Source organism: Mytilus californianus, unplaced genomic scaffold (assembly GCF_021869535.1).
Source record: "Mytilus californianus isolate M0D057914Y unplaced genomic scaffold, xbMytCali1.0.p SCAF_1, whole genome shotgun sequence".
NCBI lineage: Eukaryota > Metazoa > Mollusca > Bivalvia > Mytilida > Mytilidae > Mytilus > Mytilus californianus.
Genome location: NW_026262581.1, coordinates 12,047,710 through 12,070,521, shown reverse-complemented (window position 1 = coordinate 12,070,521; position 22,812 = coordinate 12,047,710). Strand labels below are relative to the sequence as shown.

General features: G+C 31.3%; 2 protein-coding genes across 3 annotated transcripts in view; one reads left to right on the top strand and one right to left on the bottom strand.

Moving 5' to 3' along the window:
* Nucleotides 1–675: 675 nt before the first annotated feature.
* On the bottom strand, nt 676–1,548 carry LOC127733438 (M-phase inducer phosphatase-like). The gene has a single exon (XM_052243118.1). It carries the CDS (start codon nt 1,546–1,548, stop codon nt 676–678), a length of 873 nt encoding a protein of 290 aa, XP_052099078.1.
* An 11,260-nt stretch (nt 1,549–12,808) lies between these two features.
* LOC127700559 (uncharacterized) overlaps nt 12,809–22,812 on the top strand; it is a 49,399-nt gene continuing 39,395 nt past the window's right edge. For both annotated transcript variants that reach the window (XM_052204211.1, XM_052204139.1), the window contains exon 1: nt 12,809–12,973. In XM_052204211.1, coding sequence (XP_052060171.1) covers nt 12,893–12,973 — 81 coding nt within the window. In that variant the 5' untranslated portion in view covers nt 12,809–12,892. The remainder of the gene's footprint in view (nt 12,974–22,812) is intronic.

Here is a 22,812-nt window from a genome sequence, read left to right as displayed (position 1 = left end):
ATTGTAACGAATGCACCAATGGGAAAGGCCATTTTGATAGATAGATGAATAATTACTATGGGAGTGTAGTATAAAGACTAGAGAAATGGTAACTGTCAACGGAGAACAAATGCTTTCAAACAAAAGTAACTTTTTTACAAAAATGTTTGTTACACTCCAGAAATTGGTAAACTTTGGCGGTTTTCTCACAATATACTACAATGAGTTCCTTAACGGTTGTAACAGCACGTCGGAAGAAAAATCGCCTCGGAGAGCACGTGTAGTTGAATGTAAAGGGATATAAACGGGATATAAACATTATTGTGTTTTTGTTAATTATGACTTGGACTGGGATATGGAGTGTGTTAATGTTATTTTTACATTTTCAGAAAAATAATTTAACCAACCAATCAATCATTTTACATTTTTGTTGTTATATATTTGACATATTGGAAATAATCTGAAATGTTTCATGGTACCAGCTAAATCATATTACACATTGTAGCACTATACTATGGTATTTAAGAGGATAAAGAAAAAAAATGAAATATAATTATTTGTAACCTTTAATATCTCAATAATAAGTGTATATAACTAACAAGGACAATAAAAAAGTATGTCTAAAACAAAGCACTGAAAGTTTCCTTTTATCACAGAGTGAAAACACTATTTGTAATCACCATTTGCATTACAGTCCTAAAATTTCATCACCTTTCTGGCAAATCTTCGTTTTTCTTCAAAAGTCCATGACTTTGACTTGACTCGGAAATGTCGCAAATCTTCTGAGTGGTCAGAATGAAGCATTGGTCGGTAGCTCACTGGGTCACAAAGATCAGGCTGTTCGTTAAAGAATGACTTATAACCACCTCCTAGTAAATAAATTTCCGGAAAGTTCAGTGATGGATAGTTTTCTTTATTGAGTTCTCGGTCTTTGCTTCTGAGAAATCGTAACATTTTAGGACCTCTTTCGGACGAAAACTCACAGTGGAAGATGACAATCTGTTTATCTTTAGTTGGTTGCCGAAGCAAAGTCAAAATGGTCTCGTGCAAATACATATTCTCTGCTCCTCTGATATGTCCGCCTTCAAATTCATACGGGTATCGGCAGTCGATGATCTTGTAGTCACTGATGACGTCATTGTAGTGTCCATTAATAACATCAGCAAGTGTCTGCGGAGTGATGCTTTTCAAATCAGAATGTTTTCCAGTGACAGTTGGTAAAGTATGTAATCTACTACCATCGGCTATGAAGTCGTCGTTCTCTTCAAGTTTGGTTACCACATCCTTTATATCTGAACAAAATTTTGGACGTTTTGGGGGAGGCGTTTCGTCTTCTTCACGCCGTCTCTTGGCGGATTTCGGCACACTCGATGTAATATGGTCGTCCATACCGAGACCGGAATCATCGTCATCATCAAGAAACAGATTCTGTTTGCTGTTTGAAGTCACCACAGACATAAGGTCATTAGCCTTTACTGGAGTAGATTCAAAACTCAGAGTAGATACAAATGCTGGAATTGTATCAAATTCATCGTCTACTATTATTTCGAACAGTCTCCTTGAAAGCATAATAATGGTTGCTCTGAATTCTGACTGCTAAGTATAACGATTTGAACGTTTAATACTGATATTTGAAGTATTATGAATTTTTATAGTAGATATTTTGAATTGACAATAAGTAACACCGGTCTCTAATTGGAAACTCGTACTCATCTCGTTACTCGAACCATTCAAGCAGTGTTCAACTCAAGTCGAAATTGCAAAACTTTTTTTAATTATTGGATTGATTGCCAATCAATGCCAATCATTGAAATTGTTAATTCTAAAAAGATGTGTTTGTTGATTAAAGAGTACGCCGTTGATTGCCGTTACGACACAGAGTAATTAATATACAGCAATTTGAAAAGTATTCACATGATGTTTTACATTTCAAGCAATGTAAATTAGCAGATTTGTTTATCATATGAAATAAAAGAGAAACAAAATAAATTCAAATGAAATGAAAGAAAAACAAATTAATTTGAATGAAATAAAAGAGAAACAAACTAAATTCAAATGAAATAAAAGAGAAACAAATTAAATTCAAATGAAATAAAAGAGAAATAAATTAAATTCAAATGAAATATAAGAAATCGAATTTAAATTCAAATGAAATATAAGAAATCGAATTTAAATGAAATATAAATAATCTAATTCAAATGAAATATAAGAAATTTAATTCAAATGAAATATAAGAAATTTAATTCAAATGAAATATAAGAAATTTAATTCAAATGAAATAAAAGAAATTTAATTCAAATAAAATATAAGAGAATTCTTTGAATTCAAATGAAAATCGATTATCATATTATTGATGAAAAAGAGCACATATGATCTTAACCGTAAATAAAAAAAGAAATGATAATAACAAAAAAGAATAACATTTGTTAAAAAAAAAAATCCCTCTACATTTAAATATATGATTTTCTAAGTTCCAAAACTAAAAACCTCAGCTATTATTTTCAAAGCTATTAACTGTACTTCTCTCTTGTCTGAAGTAGATGGAATTGTCATCCATTTAGAGCAACGACTTGGTAGTTTGAAAAAAAATATTTACATACTAAGTCGATGTTCTGATCATTTACAGATACTGAAATCTGTAAGAAAGCAAAGATCCTTCTCGAAACTGACATGGAATAAAACAATAAAATGCTTCTTGTCCGTAAAAAGTATATCCTGGGGTCGATACTGTTGCAAATTTAAAGGTTTAAAACCCTGTAAGCCCAACAAGCTGTTATGAAATATGGATCAACTTTAAGTTAAGCAAATACTCCATGAAAATTGCATTAAAAAGAAGATGATGGACCCCCCCCCCCCCCTCCCACAAACAAATCTTAAAATCTATTTTCAGCTTCAAAAAGATATGACATAATGTGTACGACTAAGGCTTTATCATTTCTATAACTTCCTCTTGAGTCCTGCCTTGCCGGAAGAAATAACAGAAGTGATAGAAGACACAGTAGTGTGCTATACCCAACCATGCAATAGACAGTGATAGACTGGTTACATGCATTCATTCTGTATATTTCGTAAAATTGCGACATTCTGTCTATATTGCTTGAAAAGTGTTGAAAAGAGATTTTTTTTCTGAAATTGTGGCCCTTTTGTAACTTTATTTGAATGTGGCACTACAAGTCTTTCGTCAGAACAATCTAGATTTTTCCCAGTGGCGTAGCTTGCATTCTGTTATTACCGAGGCAGGGGTCTGGGGTTGCAGCCCCACAGAAGCTGTTGAGGTTTTGCAATTTGAACAAGAAGAATCTATTAAAAATTATAACAGTTCTTTTGTTTAATTTCATCATAATAATGTTAATATGCCTTACACTAAGTTATACTACAGATTTATTAGTTGATTACTGGTACCTACATCATTTTCAATCAACAGTTCAGATGAATACATAAATGTTCTCAAATAAATTTACCACTATTTCAAAATGAACTCAGATTTTAAATTCGTTGAGAATAAAAGGAGATGGATATGGGGTATACTTAAATGACACAGCATGTCAAACAATACAGCTAAGTAACCATGTCAACTTACGTACGGAATTGTAAAAAAAAATTAGATTTCAGCTAGCGCTTTACAAGTGGACGCAACAGCAAGATTCAAAACGTGCACTCTGCAATGATGATAATATGCTCTTGGTTGGAATTGCTGTATGCAGGTTTTTTATACCAGAAACATTACCAGACATTACGCTAGCACCATTTCTTGATAAACTAAGAAATAGACACATGCTACATGTAAAACGCACCACGGCACTTTTGTGGGTTGTGTTTCGCCCTGATATTTCTTGGAATGTCTTCAAATTCATGGTTTTATTATTGTGAAAGTGACAACCGTTAAAGTACTAACGGAAACATTTTCGTTTTTCTGAAGTCTTCATAATAAATGAAAACAGTATTTGGTTGAAGTTTTTATATAGAAACAGACATTTACTATATATGTCGCTGGAATAAATGACTCCGTCAAGTATTTCAAATTCCCTGCTATTGAAAAACTACTAAATTTTAAAAAGCGAGAATAACACTTTAGAACAACATTCAAATCATTATTCTGTGCATATTGATTAATGTATATTTTATTCTAATTTATATCAAAGTCAATGAAACTCTGTACTAATTGGAGTACTACACGTATTAGGGAAAATGTCAACACACAACGATGTTTCAATTGCAGACGTAACCGGTTAAATATGAGGGTTTGAATGGGGGACTTCAAATATTTATTTTAATCCTTTTTGTCCATAATTTGATTTCCTTTCTTTTATATTTAAGCACCATTTTAAATCTCTATTCTTTTAAGTTTATAAAATTTCAGGACATGTTTCTGTATTCTGTAAACCTCATTCAGACCTTCATATTCTAGGAATTATTCTCACACAAAATTAATAATTTACCGGCTCGTGAAATGGATCATCATCTATTCTACTGATTTTGCTTGGGGTAGGATTAAAATTTTTCAGCTTCAATTGTGTCGATTTCTTTTGACTCTGACATATTTAGAAAACTACCGCAAAGGGGTCGAGATTTCCAGAGGGAAATGTTTCCACAAGTCTTGCATAACTCTCAAACGGTATGAATATACAAGTTGGTTTAGTAGCGAGTCTGCTGCATTTTGTGAAAAAAAACAGTTTTTTATTTTTTTTTTAATTATTTTTTACCGAGGCAACTGCGCCTCAGTTGCCTCAACGTAAGCTACGAATGTTTCCGCAGGAGGTAATGGGAAGATCTGAGATAAAAGTAAAAGGATGCCGACCATTTCACGGCACTGGTACAAATACTAGTACCAGAAAAACCTTGTTTGAAGAGAAATATCTTGACGTCTGTTTTAAAGATAAATTAAATCCCAAAAACGAGTTATTGTCCTACGCATAATGTCAGAAGTTTTAGCCAATACAAGCTGTTTGTCTGAAGATACCAGTGATAGTCAAACATATAAGTCGAAAACGAGTTGACAATGTCATGTCAAGGAACAAAAAAAGACCAAAAGAACAATGAACAAAAATAGACCATTCCTGTTGCTGTTGTTTGCTTTCTTTTTTTCTCCTTTGTCTGTTTTTGATGTTGCGTCAAGTCAAAAGTTTTTAACTTAACAACCAGGAAAAAAAACCCAAAACAACCATAAACATAACATGTAATATAGTCAATTTTCCATCAGTAAAGAATGTTTTTATGTGAAATAATTCAGACATATGAAAGATGCATCGAATATCCGACTGAAAATCGTATTTTCTTGAGTTTCAAGGATTTTGTTGGGAGGCGAAATCCAAGTTATATGGCGGCATTTCGTAATTCTCTTAAATTTTTGTGTGCATTTATAAGTGTTTGAAATGCATGCATTAATTCCAGAGATACACTCATTTTCAACAAATGTGTAGACTTTATCTATGAATGTATTGAATGTTTGAACTAGGGACTCCTAAACGTTTTTTTTTTTATTTACTTAAATAGTCATTTCTGGAATAAGTATAAACATTGTTTGTTAGCAAATGAAATGTTGTTCATTAGCTCACCTGGCCCAAAGGGCCAAGTGAGCTTTTCTCATCACTTGGCGTCCGTCGTCCGTCGTCGTCGTCGTCGTCCGTCGTCGTCCGTCGTCGTTAACTTTTACAAAAATATTCTCCTCTGAAACTACTTGGCCAAATTAAACCAAACTTGGCCACAATCATCATTGGGGTATCTAGTTTAAAAAATGTGTCCGGTGACCCGGCCAACCAACCAAGATGGCCGCCATGGCTAAAAATAGAACATAGGGGTAAAATGTAGATTTTGGCTTATATCTCTGAAACCAAAGCATTTAGAGCAAATCTGACATGGGTATAATTGTTTATCAGGTCAAGATCTATCTGCCCTGAAATTTTCAGATGAATCTGACAACCCATGGTTGGGTTGCTGCCCCTGAATTGGTAATTTTAAGGAAATTTTGCCGTTTTTGGTTATTGTCTTGAATATTATTATAGATAGAGATAAACTGTAAACAGCAATAATGTTCAGCAAAGTAAGATCTACAATTAAGTCAACTTGACCAAAATGGTCAGTTGACCCCTTAAGGAGTTATTGCCCTTTATAGTCAATTTTTAACCATTTTTCGTAAATTTTTGTAATCTTTTAACCAAATTTGTCCACAATCATCATTAGGGTATCTAGTTTAAAAAATGTGTCCGATGACCCCGCCCGCGAACCAAGATGGCCGACATGGCTAAAAAATAGTACATAGGGTAAAATACAGTTTTTGGCTCATATCTCTGAAACCAATGCATTTAGAGCAAATCTGACAGGATAAAATTGTTCATTAGGTCAAGATCTATCTGCCCTGAAATTCAGACCAATCAGGCAACACGTTGTTGGGTTGCTGCCCCTGAATTGGTAATTTTAAGAAAATTTTGCAGCTTTTGGTTATTATCTTGAATATTATTATAGATAGAGATAAACTGTAAACAGCAATAATGTACAGCAAAGTAAGATCTACAAATAAGTCAAATGACCAAAATTGTCAATCGACCCCTTAAGGAGTTATTGCCCTTTGTAGTAAATTTTTTACAATTTTCATAAATTTTGTAAATTTTTGTAAACTGTAACTACTGGTCCAAGTTCATTATAGATATGTTGTACATTATTGCTGTTTACAGTTTATCTCTATCTATAATAATATTCAAGGTAATAACCAAAAGCTGCAAAATTTTCTTAAAATTACCAATTCAGGGGCAGTAACCCAACAACGTGTTGCCTGATTGGTCTGAAAATTTTCGGGCAGATAGATCTTGACCTAATGAACAATTGTATCCTTGTCAGATTTGCCCTAAATGCTTTGGTTTCAGAGATATGAGCCAAAAACTGCATTTTACCTTATGTACTATTTTTTAGCTATGTCGGCCATCTTGGTTCGCGGGCGGGTCATCGGACACATTTTTTAAACTAGATACCCTAATGATGATTGTGGACAAGTTTGGTTAAATTTGTCTTGGTAGTTTCAGAGGAGAAGATTTTTGTAAAAGATTACAAAAATTTACGAAAAATGGTTAAAAATTGACTATAAAGGGCAATAACTCCTTAAGGGGTCAACTTACCATTTTGGTCAAGTTGACTTAATTGTAGATCTTACTTTGCTGAACATTATTGCTGTTTACAGTTTATCTCTATCTATAATAGTATTCAAGATAATAACCAAAAACGGCAAAATTTCCTTAAAATTACCAATTCAGGGGCAGCAACCCAACAACGGATTGTCAGATTCATCTGAAAATTTCAGGGCAGATAGATCTTGACCTGATAAACAATTTTACCCCATGTTAGATTTGCTCTTAATGCTTTGGTTCCAGAGATATAAGCCAAAATCTACATTTTACCCCTATGTTCTATTTTTAGCCATGGCAGCCATCTTGGTTGGTTGGCCGGGTCACCGGACACATTTTTTAAACTAGATACCCCAAGGATGATTTTGGCCAAGTTTGGTCAAATTTGGCCCAGTAGTTTCAGAGGAGAATATTTTTGTAAAAGTTTACGGACGACGGACGCCAAGTGATGAGAAAAGCTCACTTGGCCCATACCATAGGGCCAAGTGAGCTAAAAATACAGTGAATAGAGTGACAACTTGAAAACTATAGAAAAATATTTTCAGCTAGAAAAAAGCCAACCGAGGGATAAACAGTTTATGCTCCATCAGTGAACCGTTGTGCTACTCATGTAAAAATTCGCTGATCAAGTGTCGGACTTGTCATCGAATTTTGACATAACGGTCTAGTAAAATATTTCTCTTGCTTCACCTGAAAACAATATGAAATTTACTAATCCCTTCTGTACACATGTTGTTCCTGATCAAGGGTTGTTTGGATTTTTCTTAAACATGACTGAATGTGACAGATTCGAATAGAAATACATACATTTTTACAAGACAAATAATAGAAAATACCATAGACCAAAAAGACCCAACATCCAATGAAAAGCATGCAAGTAATCATGAAAACTCAACGACAAACATTAAGCAAAAGAAACACGATTCGAACACAAAGAATATATGAACTCGGACTCTCCAGAAGGTAAATATAGTTTTCCACTGGTATTCCAACTTGTATTTTATGACGAACTAAATCTGCGATAAGCCGTATTTGTGAAAGTTCAGGATGACGGGATTATGTTATTAAGGAAAGTAACATATTCGTGATCATCTCTGACAGACTTTTAATAACGGTCAACTAAGACATTATTGCAATCGTAAGACTTTCGACAAAAGAACCAACTCCACCGTATATCATGACTGTTGTTGTCAGTTACTCTAAGCAAATTCATTGCAAACAGCAACTCTTCTTTTTTTCTGGAAAATTACTGTGACTTGACTATAGGTGTTGCTGTTTACCTTTACCTATTGTTCAACCAGATTGTAAAATTGACAATACAATTGAGACATTTAAATTGACCAGTTGGTATTGTTAGAGTTGATGAATAGATGATCACTTATAGGTTAGACAAGTATTGTCTGACCAATTTAGAACATATTCACACTTTCGAGTGACCTTACAAAATTATCCTTTCCCATTGTAATATTCAAACATAAATAAGAGTTCACTTTTAATAATGAAGTGAATGCATAACATAGGTAATGATCATTTCAATGGATTGAATGAAATAGCACTGACATAGTTTGTGAGGACAAAAAGGATGAATTATTCAAACATTTGAGTTTTCTTCTGCTTCAGGTAAAATTTAATACTTATATATCTTCATTTTTTTTATTTTAAAAAGTACACAATGTTATATAAATCCGCTTTTTGAATTGATTTTTTTTTTTTATAATTATAAAACTCACTGTATAAATATTTGAATTCAAACCATTCAACATTAGATGCTTACTTTTTATTGATAAATGTACATGTATTGTGTTTTTCGAAAAAAAAATCCTTTGTTTTATATATCAGCAGTCTGACATTGTTTTCTTGAAAGAAAAAAAAATTGACTCGAATGACCGGTATATAAATTGAATAAATATCATTTTACCTACATCTTTACCCCAATTTCATTTTTTGTTTATTATATATATGTGTACCATTACAAAATGTATAAACATAACTTTTGCAAAATTCAAAATGTTTTTTTTTTTTATTCTTTTCTCTTTCATCTTAATCAGTAGGCTATTTTCCCAAGGAAAATGCCTCAGGAAATTGTCCACTTCGTTAGTGTAGTTCTTACGAGTTCACCTTCATAATTAATCTACAATGAAAAGTCATTCATGTATAGCATTTTATAGTGCATGGAAATCCATGTACTATGAAAATTAGAGGGGAAAACACTGACTTTTCATTGGACGAGAAGGGGTGAGTATGTTCTAAATAAAGCTAGAGTATGACCACAAGATGCAAACTTATTTCATGTTCTCATATTTGTTAAAAACTACAGATTTTTTAAAAATTCATCTCCCAATGTTTTTCATTAGAGAATCCTAAAACAAGTAAAGGAAATAAACTTTGTAATTACAGTCTGTTTTTCGTTGAAATGAATGTATTCCTTGAAGTAATTGACCAAACAATTGCCAAAGGAACACAACATTTAGAAGGAAAAAGAAAGATTTTTGTTTATTGTTATTCAAAAATTAGGAGTAAGCAAGCCAGAACAAAATGTATATGTTTTTTTCTTGCAGGGTATTTAATTGCATGTCATATAATGCACTACATTTCCTCTTAATGTTTTAATAGCCAAATACTATGACTGCTTGGATTTCCTTTATATTGTTGAAAAGATCTCTTTTATCTCTTTGGCTTTTGGAATATTTTCTAACATTTTTCACTATATCACTAGATTTTCTTCTATATCCACAGAATTCTGTTTAATTTCCCATGATATATATCCCAATTAAACAGGTGCCGAGTCTTTATATTAGATCCAGAAATTTGTAATTTTTTATTATTTCCAATATCACATTCAAAATAATTATCCTCACTTTACTCAAATTTTTTGGAATATTTTTCCTTTCACTACATCACTTGAAATAACTATATCCACAGTTTTCAGTTTTTATTTCATTTGCCATGATATATGTCCCATTTAAACAATATAAGATCCAGAAATTATTTTATAATGATTATTTCCAATATAAGATCCAGAATTTTATAATGATTATTTACAATATAAGATCCAGAATTCTATAATGATTATTTCAAAGGTATCACATTCAAAATTGTTATTCTGATGTTATGAATTTTTTGGAATATTTTACTTTTATTTTTAACTTTATCACTAGATTTGACTATATCCACTGATTTCACATTTTATTTCATTTTCTATGATATATATTCCATTTAAACAGGTGAATTATCTTCATATTAGATCCAGAATTTTATAATGATTATTTTTCAAAATCACATTTAAAAGCCCCAGAAACATGTTGGAGAACTGATTTCTCCTACTTGCATTCCAGTTTTGAATTATTTTACCTTTTAGATTAACTAAACCCCATCTTATAAAAAGTGAATTCCCTTGCGTGAACACAGTATTTTTATGCACAAAAATTCTTATAAACTTCAAAGATAAACACTGCAAGGTATATATATATACTCCAAAATTATTTCGAATTTTACATGTACTTTACATGTACATCATCATGTATAAGCCACACAAAACATTTTGAATGAATTATTTACTCCTTGATACATTCATGACAATCCATTCTTGTAAAAAAAACAAGTAACATTTTAAAAAGCAACATCATATGGCATCTAAGAAGTGAATTCAAATAAAATAAATCCCAATATGTTATGCACATTGATTCCAATAGATTTCAAACACTGCGAATAATACTCCAAAATGAATAATTTGAATGGACATATGAAGAATGCATAACATATCCATCTGAAAACTGAAACTGAAAACACCTGAATAGCTCTTACTGGTTTCACTGACAACTGGACAATACTATGTATAAGGATTAAAAATTTAAAGATTCATTTATTATGTAAAAACAGTTTTAATTTTCATACATCTTATACTGATTTAGATTTTTGGTTCAAAATTAGATAAATCATCTATATAGGGGATTTAAAACAATGAAAACCAATAATATTTTCTTCCCTATCAATTTTATAATAGAATAACCCTAGGTGAAGAAAAAACTAGCTTCAGGAAAAAAGCATGCTGTAAGGTTGGGTTAGGTGAATAAAAAACAGTACAAGTAGCATCAAGGTAGACTCAACTCTAACAATACCAACTGGTCAATTTACAGCAGAATTCATTGAGTGTGTAGGTAAGGTTAGAATCTTTGGTTAGCTTGCTTGTTAGCTGAACCGTTAAGTCATTATTAGGTTAGGTATACTACCCTCCTTTCGGAGTAGTCTAGTCCTACAGTCAGTTAGTTTGGTTATCTGTCGGACTAGTCTACTCTTAAAGGAGGGTAGTTTACCTAACCTAATAATGACTTCACGGTTCAGCTAGCAAGCAAGCTAACCAAAGATATTACCTTTACCTACACACTCAATGAATTCTGCTGTAAATGTTCCAATTGTATTGTAAATTTTACAATCTGGTTTAACAATAGGTAAAGGTAAACAGCAACACCTATAGTCAAGTTACAGTAAAAGAAAACATTTGTTTTCCATTCGTTTTATATGTTTGAGCTCTTAATTTTGCCAATTGATAAGGGACTTTCCGTTTTGAATTTTCCTTGGAGTTCGGTATTTTTGTTATTTTACTTTGAATATCTTACAAACTGAGAGACATCATCATATATACTCAATATGCAGGCGCTTCTGAAATGTTGCAATGAAAGGGGTTGAAGATTTCTAAATACATGTACTAGTAGTAGTCCAGATGGTATAGATAGGGTCTTCATTTTTGTATTCTTTAGATTTTTAAGAGATGTTTTTCTATTCTTTTTATGTTTTGTCCATTGTTGTCTATTCTCTATATTTAACAACCCCTTTCTCTATTTAATTTTTGGCAATTTTTTTCTCTAATCTTTGGGCTCTTTACTCTCTATTTTATAAACCTCATCCAGATCATCATAAAAATAAGATGCGGTATAATTGCCAATGTGACAACAATCCATCCAGACCTCAGGACGTAAATGTTAGCAACTATAGGTCTCCGTACGGAACTGTAAAAATCGGTTGAAAAAGGGCTTGACTTGTCAGATCGAAGCAAAGCACATACACGATTAATTAAACAAAGACTTAAGGAAACAAAATACTGATCTGAGAGTTCATGCAGTTACTCAAAGCTAGTACATGACAACATAAACAACGAACATGTGATTCAAGGCAAAATATCAATCAGTAAACATCAAATAGATTTAATGTAAAGTCGTCGTTATATTATATGTCTCTAGTTATACACAGTCCGAGAAAAACATGACCGTCCTTGCACAATACCAAATATAAGTATTGACAGGGTGTAGGGTCGTAAGTGTTAATGCCTGCATAGCAATACATATTAATTTATGTTTTAATTCAAATGTTTCAGTGTTAAATGTTAAGTAGTCCCTTTCAGAATATGTTTTCTGCTCTTTGGTCGGGTTGCTGTCTCTTTGACACATTCCCCGTTTCCATTCTCTATTCTATTCCATATTACGATTAGAGAATTCTTGATAATTTAAAGCAAAAATATCATCAAGGTAACGGTAAACTATCAAAAAATAGTTGATAAAAAGTCAGAATTATGGTAGGAATTGTGGTGAGTCCTAAGATAATCCCACATCAAGGACGTATATTAGATGTTAGTTAGACGTCCTTGCCAGCGTTTAACTGTTCCCGCCATATGTCACTTTTTGTTTTCCGAAGGTGCTGGATCATTCGGAACGTAACAAATGTAAACATTAGTAGGAGTACAACGTGTGAAGTCACCAAGTGAAATCAACGTAATATGAAATGTCACACTTTACAAACTTAAGATGTCACTTTATATCAACTATCTTATTGTTATCTGGATAACATGCAAAGCCAGTTTTAAGGATAAACCGTGTTACTCCAAGGTAAGAGTTAATGTAAACATGCAATCGGAAAAGGGAAGGTCGCGCTTCATCAAAGAGAATTTACTGTTCGATAACGAAAACTATATAAACTTTTTTGCCACACAAGCTCTTTAAAATCCTATATATCAGACAAAATGTTTTAAATTGATTTTTTTTAAAGCAGTTCATTATTTAGTATCAATTAAAAAATTGATCCATGTTATACTGTACATGCACAAGGAACATCGTGGAAAACCCAAATTTTAAGATTTTCAATTGGTTGATCACTCATCCTGATCTATAAATAGGATATTTTTTTATCTTTTTATCTACATGTATACATAACTCATTTCATGTTTGAAAGCTTCACTGACAACCAAAGCACAGGCACTTTTTCCTGAAAATAATTACCTATAGACTTTAATATATATTAAACATTAAATTATATAGGGTTTTTTCAGAGACAAATGCTTGTGAACCAAAGACAAAGTTTGAAGAAAATTTACAATACAATATATTTCTGTATCAACTAAATATGCTTATATATAGATATATGTAATTGTAAAGATATATTTTCTCTGTAACTATGATATGTAGTTTTATGAGAATAAAGTTCATTTATTCAAATATATATATTTTCTTTTTTAATTATCAATTATCATAAGCTCTTAAACTGTACCAGAGACATAAATTATATGTCTCTGACTGTACTATTCAGTCCAAAATACTTGCACAAGGTACAACACCCTTAAAAAAACCCAAAAAACAACTTTTGATGTATTCACATTTTCTTATTAGTTTCTATTCTAATCCACTTAGAGTCCATAGCAGTTTTCTAATTGGGCAGTCAGATCAGAAAAAAACACACTGGCCTTAGCATCCCTTGGTTTTTTGGATTGATTAAACTCAGTGATATTCTCTCTTGATTACTTGTTTGGTTCCTGTAGACTTAGACATACGGTTCCTGTAGACTTAGACATACGGTTCCTGTAGACTTAGACATACATGTACAGTATATAATACATGTCTCTGGTTTGTAACTGCAATATTATATGCTGTAGTAATAATGTTTGCATTAGGACTGTTATATTGATAACATATACAAAATATAACTTGTGTTCATGCATGTATTAACGTTTGCATAAGGGCTTTTATATTGATAAACATATAACTCAAATTATGTTCATGCATGAATGAGTGCAAGTACCTATCTAATTATTGTCAAATAATAATATACTTTTGCTAATTTTATTTTGTATGTGTGAGACATATACATTACAGCCTTCATACATTTCTTATGGTGTTTTGACATCCTGAAATTGTAAACTTCTTAGAGTTGATTTCATAAGGGCTTTACCTTGGGAAACCATGGCCAACTTTCATGAAGTTGACAATTATTGATATCCAACATTGTCCATCCAATAATCCATTAAGAACCCTGTTATTGCTTTTTTTGATAAACTTTACATGCCTAATGACTAGAATTTAAGAAAATCAGGGAAGTAACCAGGAATGTGACATACATGTATGTATGTAAAATCTATACAATATCTGCCACAAAGAAACTTTTTTTAAAGCAACAACCAATTTAATGACAATAAATTTTCAATCAAATCAAGAACACTTGTACATTGTAGAAAATTTGTGGTTGTCATAAGGGTGATACTACTAGCGTCACCCTCTGTAAGTGAATTTTTGTGGATGTCAAAAGAATTCTACAAATATCACATGTTTGAAGATGAAACTTTTTAACATGTATACACAACAGTTGATCGAGGAATGTTTTTTAAGTATGGTAAATGTTTTTTTCATTTGAATTGTTTCACATTTTATCATGTACATTTGTATTTCCCTTTTAAAGCTCATAAGTATACTGTATAGAGTATGGGTTTTGCTCATTGTTGAAGGCTGTATTGAAGCCTATAGTTGCTAATTAAATCCACAGTATCTAGACAATGGTGAATAGTTGTCTAATTTTATAAAACCATTGTCTGGCCAAAAAGTTGAAGGACTACTTTATACAGTTTATGAAAATATGTTATGTGCATACATTTATTCATGATAGATACTGCAGGTATTAATGGTGATGAATTACCAGCACCTGAATGTTTGTCAATAAAATAAAACAGTTTGAATTTTTGTTGTCTTCCTTAGCAAAAAGTATTTTTACATTGACTTCAGTTTTAAATGTACCTTGAGTTTAAAAAAACAAAGTTTTATATCTCCTCAAAAAGTAATTCATGTTATAAATTTCTGTTATCAGACATTTAACCTGATTTCAATTATTGATTAAAAATGTACAGTATATATTTTTGTTAAGAAAGGAATATCAATATTTTTGTTTGTTTGTTTGTTTTTTTTTGGGGGGGGGGTGTAGGAGGAATGGTTTGAATATATATGATCATGATAAAACTGAATATAACTGTTGCTGAAATTTAGTACTGGCACATGTTTACAATGAATTGATTTTCTTTGTAAAATTATGGTTTTTCTGATTTTCTCCCTTAGGGTAGCTCATATTTAGAATATATGATGAATGAAGATAGAACTTCCAGTCTCATTCGACCCACAAAGTTTCTAAAAATGGAAGCTTGTGGGATTAAGGCCATTCACATCCTCAAATAATAGTTAATACATTAATATATTGTAATTGAAAAACCATTAAAACTTAACATAAAAAAGTAATTGAAATACACTCCATTAGCCAGTATATTTGATACTGACAATAAACAGTTTCTTTGTTTATGTTTGCATATTTTATTTACCTATTCTCAGATTTAAATGATGAAAATGCTTTAAAGGTACAGTTTTGTTATAGGCATTAGTATTGATTTGATGTTAAGTAAATACTATTGGTTACAAAAAAAAAATAGATTTTAAAGATCGGTGGGAGACATAATCATGATAATTACTGAAGCACATCAAAATGGTAGTTATCAAATAAAGTATAATTACCAAGTTTGGGTAAATAGTTTTTGCGGTTAATATAACTTCTCAAACAAATCATTACAAGTTCTATCCTGTTAGTACTATTTTTAAAGTTTGAATGCAAATTTTGCATGAACATTAGAGGGATTCATGACAAAATGTACTTTACACATATCAGACAACAAATATGGAAATAATTAATTTATACAACAGTAGGAATATTAATAAGAGGGCAACTAACTTTCCCTAAATGATAATAATAATAAATCTTCATTTAAAGAGGGTAACACTGTTAGGTACATGTATAAAACTAGTATTCCTTGAGGCGTCATGAAATACATTAAAATATAACAAACACAGATTTGTTTTTCATCAATTGTTTTGTTATAAATGAGGCCGTTATTTTTCTTGTTTTCTTGTTTCACATTTTTCATCTCATTTTGAATGTTGAGCCTTTTATAGCAGACTGTACAGTTTAACTTTTTCTCATTGTTGAAGGCTGTATGGTGGGCTAATTGCTTACTACCACTTCATTTTTACTCTGGTTGATAGATGATTGTCTCATTGGTAATCATTCCACATCTCCTCATATTTTTAAAGAATAGAAAAATAATCCAACAAACACACACATAAGAATAAATCTAATTGTAATGAATATACCATTTTTAAAACAGGAAAAGATGATTAATTCATACAGTATTGAATCATTTAAATTACCTCAACAATATTCAAAGTTCAAGTGTGTGACAAATATGCATACATGTATGATATTACACAGCATATTAATTTTCCAACAAGTAATTTTTTTAATCTTTTTTGAGAGAACTTATACTCCAGGTTGATTCTTTCATGGATATTGGTAAGTTATTCCATAAATAAGATCCTGAATAGATAAAAGATTTGTATACAGCTCTGTTTAAGCTTTTGGAATCTGAAATTTTTGGAAAGACTTATTCCTCAAACAATATTGGTTATTTTCTGGCATTTCAATAAAATTTTTGATTAAATATATAGGGGCTTTAATATCAATCAAAACAGATTTATGGTATGAGATTCTGTTCTCTACTGTCATCAACCCAAGCTGTTTAAACAGTGGTGCTGAGGCTGAAAGTGGTTCATCATACAAAATTATTCTTGCTCCCTTTTTCAAAAAATTCTTTATTCTTTCTAGCTCTTTTTTAGTTCAACCACTCCTAACAGTACAACAATAATCTATCAATGGGATAATATAACCATAATCAAATAATTTTCTTGAATCAATAACTTTTATTATAAATATTAAGAAATTTCTTAACATAAAATGTACTTGTACATCTTCTAGCTTTAAATAGTGTAAATCAATCAAATTACTGTCGATACCAATTTCCATGGATTGATGAAAAATGGTATTTTAGTGGATATTTGATATCGTTGTTTTGCAAAAGTTGTATACAAGCCTAAAGACAATTTATAATTCTTTGAACATTTAAATTTGTGGTTTCTTTGTACCCATGAAATCAACAAAAGTTAGAACCCCGTAAATAGTAATTACTTCATAGTAGCTTTCTAAAAATGCAAGTTGATCTTGGGTTAAGGTTGCCCTGTATATCAATCTCGCAGCTTGCCATGAAGACTTCTTTTTTTGACCCCTGTACATAAAAGGAAAATGTCAGATACAGTAGATTCATTATTATTCGTGGGATACCAATTTTTGATCAATTTGTGGGTATTGGTAAACCACGAATTCAAATGACCAATGAAGTATAATTTTTCTATAGGCTTGTCATTCAGACTTTTGCAAAACTACCAGTACAAATTTAAATATCCACCAATGTACAAGTTTTCCTCAATCCACGAAAATTGGTACCCACGAAAATACATGAATCAACATTAGCTAATAACATTACAGACAGGTAGACAAACAAATTATAATATGATATTATGGTTGTACTGTGTTTGGAGTTTACGAAATTCCTTCAGGATTTTTTTCTTTGTCAATATATTCTAAATGGATGTACAAGTTTAGAACAATAGACTGAATGGTAAACTACAGTAACTGTTAATCTTATTCATTTATGGACAAGAGGTAAGATGAGTGTCCTTAATAAATCTTCATACCTCCAGTGAAAGATAAAAGAAGACTGTCTGTTCCTAGATAGACAGTCTGACAGATATTTAGATTTTAAGATGGGGGATTGAAATGTGACAAACATGTACATGTCTATGCTGATAAAACTTTGTTGATGAATATATATTTTGTTCTTGACAGTACAACAGCTGAATTATAATGATTATGATTAAAGGTACATTTTGTTTTGATGAACTGAACATGTCAAAATGTTGTCATTAACTGTTGTACACAAAAATTGGTGTTACTTGTACATGTAAAGGGAAGATATTTACAAAGTCAAGTACAAATCTGTGTTAGATAATATAAAAAAAAAGTGTTTATTGTGATGACAAACTGTCAGAAACAATGCATGTAAAGTAAACTAAATTGATCAAACTTTTCTCTGTTAAAGCTCTTATTTACTTTTGATTGTTTGATAAGAAAACTAGATTTGAAATCTTTCAGAATTGAAGATTGAAAAAGAAAAAATTAGACTAAAATAAAAAGAATTCTCCATTAATTTAACTGAAAAGAATCTCAAGTTTTTCTGTTTCTGTACGTGTGGACTGAAGGAGATTTTTGAAGTTTTGTCCTGATATTAGATTAAATACCAGATCCATCAAGGTCTAAAATCACTCTTTCAAAATTTGGTTTATTTTGGCATATAATACTGGTATAAAAAAAAGTAGTTTATCAGTTGAAAGGAAGATGATTGTAAACATATGTAGTATTCTAGATAAAAAGAACTTAGAGTACTGATTGACCTTTAAAAATAGGTTATCAACTTGACAATGATCATCCGGAGGATGTCTACGTAGTTCCAGATTTATTCCTGGCATTCCTACTGGTCAACCTTTATAACCTTCGTCACTGAATATAGTCTTAAGAGATATGCAAAAAGGTATTTTTTTGCTTTCTTTGAAAATATGTATATCATACATATTTTCAGTTTATAGTTATTTAATAAGTATTTCAAAGGTTGCAGGGGCACGTGAAATCAGAAAATTTCTTTTTCAGCCTGCCGTGTAGATAGTGAGGAGTTTGCATTGGTTAACAATTTTATAATACAAATGTAATGTGTTTCTTTCTAATTCACAATCTTGTAACCTAGTTTAATGAACATTGGACTTCAACAATTTCACTAGAATTAACCGAGTTTTCTTCTTCATTTTCAAGCCTCTTCTTTGTACTTTGTAGATGTTAAGCTGTTTTTTTGGTTTATAATTGTTGTATTATGAGGTACATGTATTTGTTGTGCTTGACCTACTTTTGACCTAATTATAGACAATGTTATAAAAATATAAGTTAAGAAAAAGAGCTGACATACAAGTTTCTGTCTACCGGTAGTTGAAATACTCTTGACCTACATGACCATTGAACTTTTCATATTGGTTTCCATGAAAGGTTTTCTGCATTTGCAGGGATAAAATAGTCAAACATGATATACCAGTAATGAATTCATGTGATAACCTCTTCAATTTGGAGAATGCCTCCTTTCCCCCAAAGACCAGCTGTGAATGGTGACCCCCTAATTTCAGCTGGAAAAAGAAGGGTCATGAGTGTGGCAGCCCTGATATTCCAACACCCCATCCTTTAGTCTGACACCTCATTGATCCAACACATTTTAATCATTAAGTGGTACTGCGTTTAAACTGTACAGAAGGTACTGTCCATCGTCTGAACAAGTCGTGCAAGTTGGTGTATTACCCGAAAAATATTCAGATCTCCCGGTAATCAACCTCTTATACTTGTGAAATAGCCATCTAAGAGCACTGGAATATACAGACTAATGATTCAGGGTATTAGTGATAATAGCAGTATTTCAACATAAAGAATAATAGACTAGTGTCCAGTGTGACTAAAATGAGTATCAATCTCATTGCTAAAATCAGGAAATACTATAACACATTATACTGGACAGCAACGATTTAATTTAATACCTTAATATGCTTTATGTAAATATTTGATACTCATACTTGTATTATCATATGACTGGACCCCTAAAATTCTTCTTGTTCACTTGTATTTAAGAAAGAATTTTGTCCTATGTTTAATAAAGATGAACCAATTTATGCTCTTTTTTTTTGTACATTTAGAGGCCTTAAAGAATATGGTTGTTGAAAATAAATAAAATTTAAATCCCCTCTAACTATTGAAATCAGGTTTGCTGATCAATTGATATGAAATCCAATAATTCTTAGGTTACTAGTTTGATTTTTTTCTTTAAAGATGTCAGTTTGAAAGGAGGTAGTGAAATGTAAACAATCAAGTCAATTAAATTTTTCAATCAGGAAGTTTTGACAAGTTGATTCATGCAAATACATGTATCCACAAAAGACTTTTGTTGTGTATTTGAATAATACATTGTGTAAAAATTTGTTCTTTATCTCTATATAATGCAGTCAGATATTATGAAGTAATTCTTTTGTACAAGAACTATGAGGGTTTTTTGTACAACCTTATTCAACAACAGTTGAAAACAAAAACAATTGAAAACAACAATGATTTTCTTTTTCTGTAAATTCATCTCTGAGGGTATGGATATGGAGTTTACAGAATAGAGAATAATGGGCCAATACTACAGAATAATAGACCCAAAAAATAATAAAAGAAAATAGAAAAAGGGCCAAAAAATGAGGAATATAGAATAATGGGGTGCTAAAATATGAAGAAAAGAGAATATAATGGGTAAAAATTTAAAGAATAGGGAAAAAATTTAAGAATACAGAAATGAAGGACACCCCATCCAGACCCTCATCTCTAAAGACACAAATTATTAATTTGAATCTTCCATGCGAATTTGTTGGTATCTATCTTCTGTTGTTGATTGAGTAAGCAAATCCAATATTATTAAAATAGTATGAAGACATATTTATATAGCAATATTTATTCTTGAAGATTAGAAAATGAAGTGCAAGTAATTGGCTGAAAACACTTTATAAATTTCTCCTTATAATTAACAATAAGCTTTTCATATAAAATATAGGGTTTTAGAGAAATGCCCATTTAAAGAGATTTGATGTAGATGAAGGTTCATTGACATTGTTTTTACCGGAACATGTCTTTTAACTATAACAAGCTTTTCATAGAAAATAATATGGTTATTAGAGATTTTTTTTTAAAAGTGATATGATGTAGATATATATTGTTTTAGTGGAACATGCCTTATATAACTATTTGTATTACAATGAATAATAAAATCTGAAAGTGAAAAAGGAGATAAGTGGTTCAAGTACTGAATTATGCGTATTTGAAAAGATAAATTTAGGGTCTAACCAACATTAATGAAGCAAGATGACTGTCAACATCCTGTAATTAATGATTGTCTTTAGAGGCTGTCAGTATACTGTAATGATTTTTAATAACTACCTATATATAGCTATATACTAAAAAAAATGACTGTTAATTGAATGTCTGTATCCTGTAATTAACGATTGTTCTTTATTGACTTTCGGATAATACTGTAATGAATAATTGTTCTTTATTGATTGTCATTATACTTTAATGAATGATTGTTCTTTATTGACTGTCAGTATCCTGTTTTAATGGATTGTTCTTTATTGACTGTCAGTGTCATGTAATTAGTGATTGTTCTTGATTGACTGTCAGTATCCTACAGTCAATCAAGAACAATCACTAATGTTCACTAATTTATGAGTGTTTGTTCTTTATTGATTATCATTATCCTGTAACGAGTGATTGTTCTTTATTGAATATCTGTATCCTGTAATTAGTGATTGTTCTTTATAAACTGTCAGTATCCTGTAATGACTGATTGTTCTTGATTGACTGTCAGTATCCTGAAATTAGTGATTGTTCTTTATTGACTGCCAGTATACTGTAATGAATTATTGTTCTTTATTGACTGTCAGTATACTGTAATGAATGATTGTTCTTTATTGACTGTCAGTATCCTGTAATGACTGTTTTTTTATGAGCATGTGACTTTTGTCGCAGAAAGCTCGACATAGGGATAATGATCTGGCGGTGGCGGCATTGACTAACTACTTAAAAGCTTAATATTTCAAAAGGTAGAAGACATGGATGCTTCATACTTTGTATATAGATGCCTAATGTTATGAAGTTTCCGTCTTTCATATGTCAATTGTACTTGACCTCATTTTCATGGTTCAGTGACTACTTGAAAAAAAAAGGTTAAGATTTTTTTGTAATGTTAATTACTCTCTTATTATGAGTAATAGGATAACTATATTTGGTATGTGCGTACCTTGCAAGATCCTCGTGTCTGTCAGACAGTTTTCACTTGACCTCAACCTCATTTCATGGATCAGTGAACAAGTTTAAGTTTTCGTGGTCAAGTCCATATCTCAGACACTATAAGCAATAGGTCTACTATATTTGGTGTATGGAATAATTGTAAGGTGTACATGTCCAACTTGGCAGGTGTCATCTGCCCTTGACCTCATTTTCATGGTTCAGTGGTTAAAGTTAAGTTTTTGTGTTTTGGTCTGTTCTTCTAATACTGTATGCAATAGGTCAACTATATTTTGTGTATGGAAATATTCTAGGCTGTACATGTCAGTCTGACATGTTTTATTTGACCTTGACCTCATTGTTTACGGTTCATTGCTCAATGTTAAGTTTTTGTGTTTTAGTCTGTTATTCTTAAACTATAAGCAATAGGTCAACTATATTTGGTGTATGGAATGATTGTAAGGTGTAAATAGAAATAAGATGTGGTATGAGTGCCAATGAGAGAACTCTCCATCCAAGTCACAATGTGTAAAAAGTAAACAATTATAGGTCAAAGTACGGCTTTCAACACAGAGCCTTGGCTCACACCGAACAGCAAGCTATAAAGGGCCACAAAATGACTAGTGTA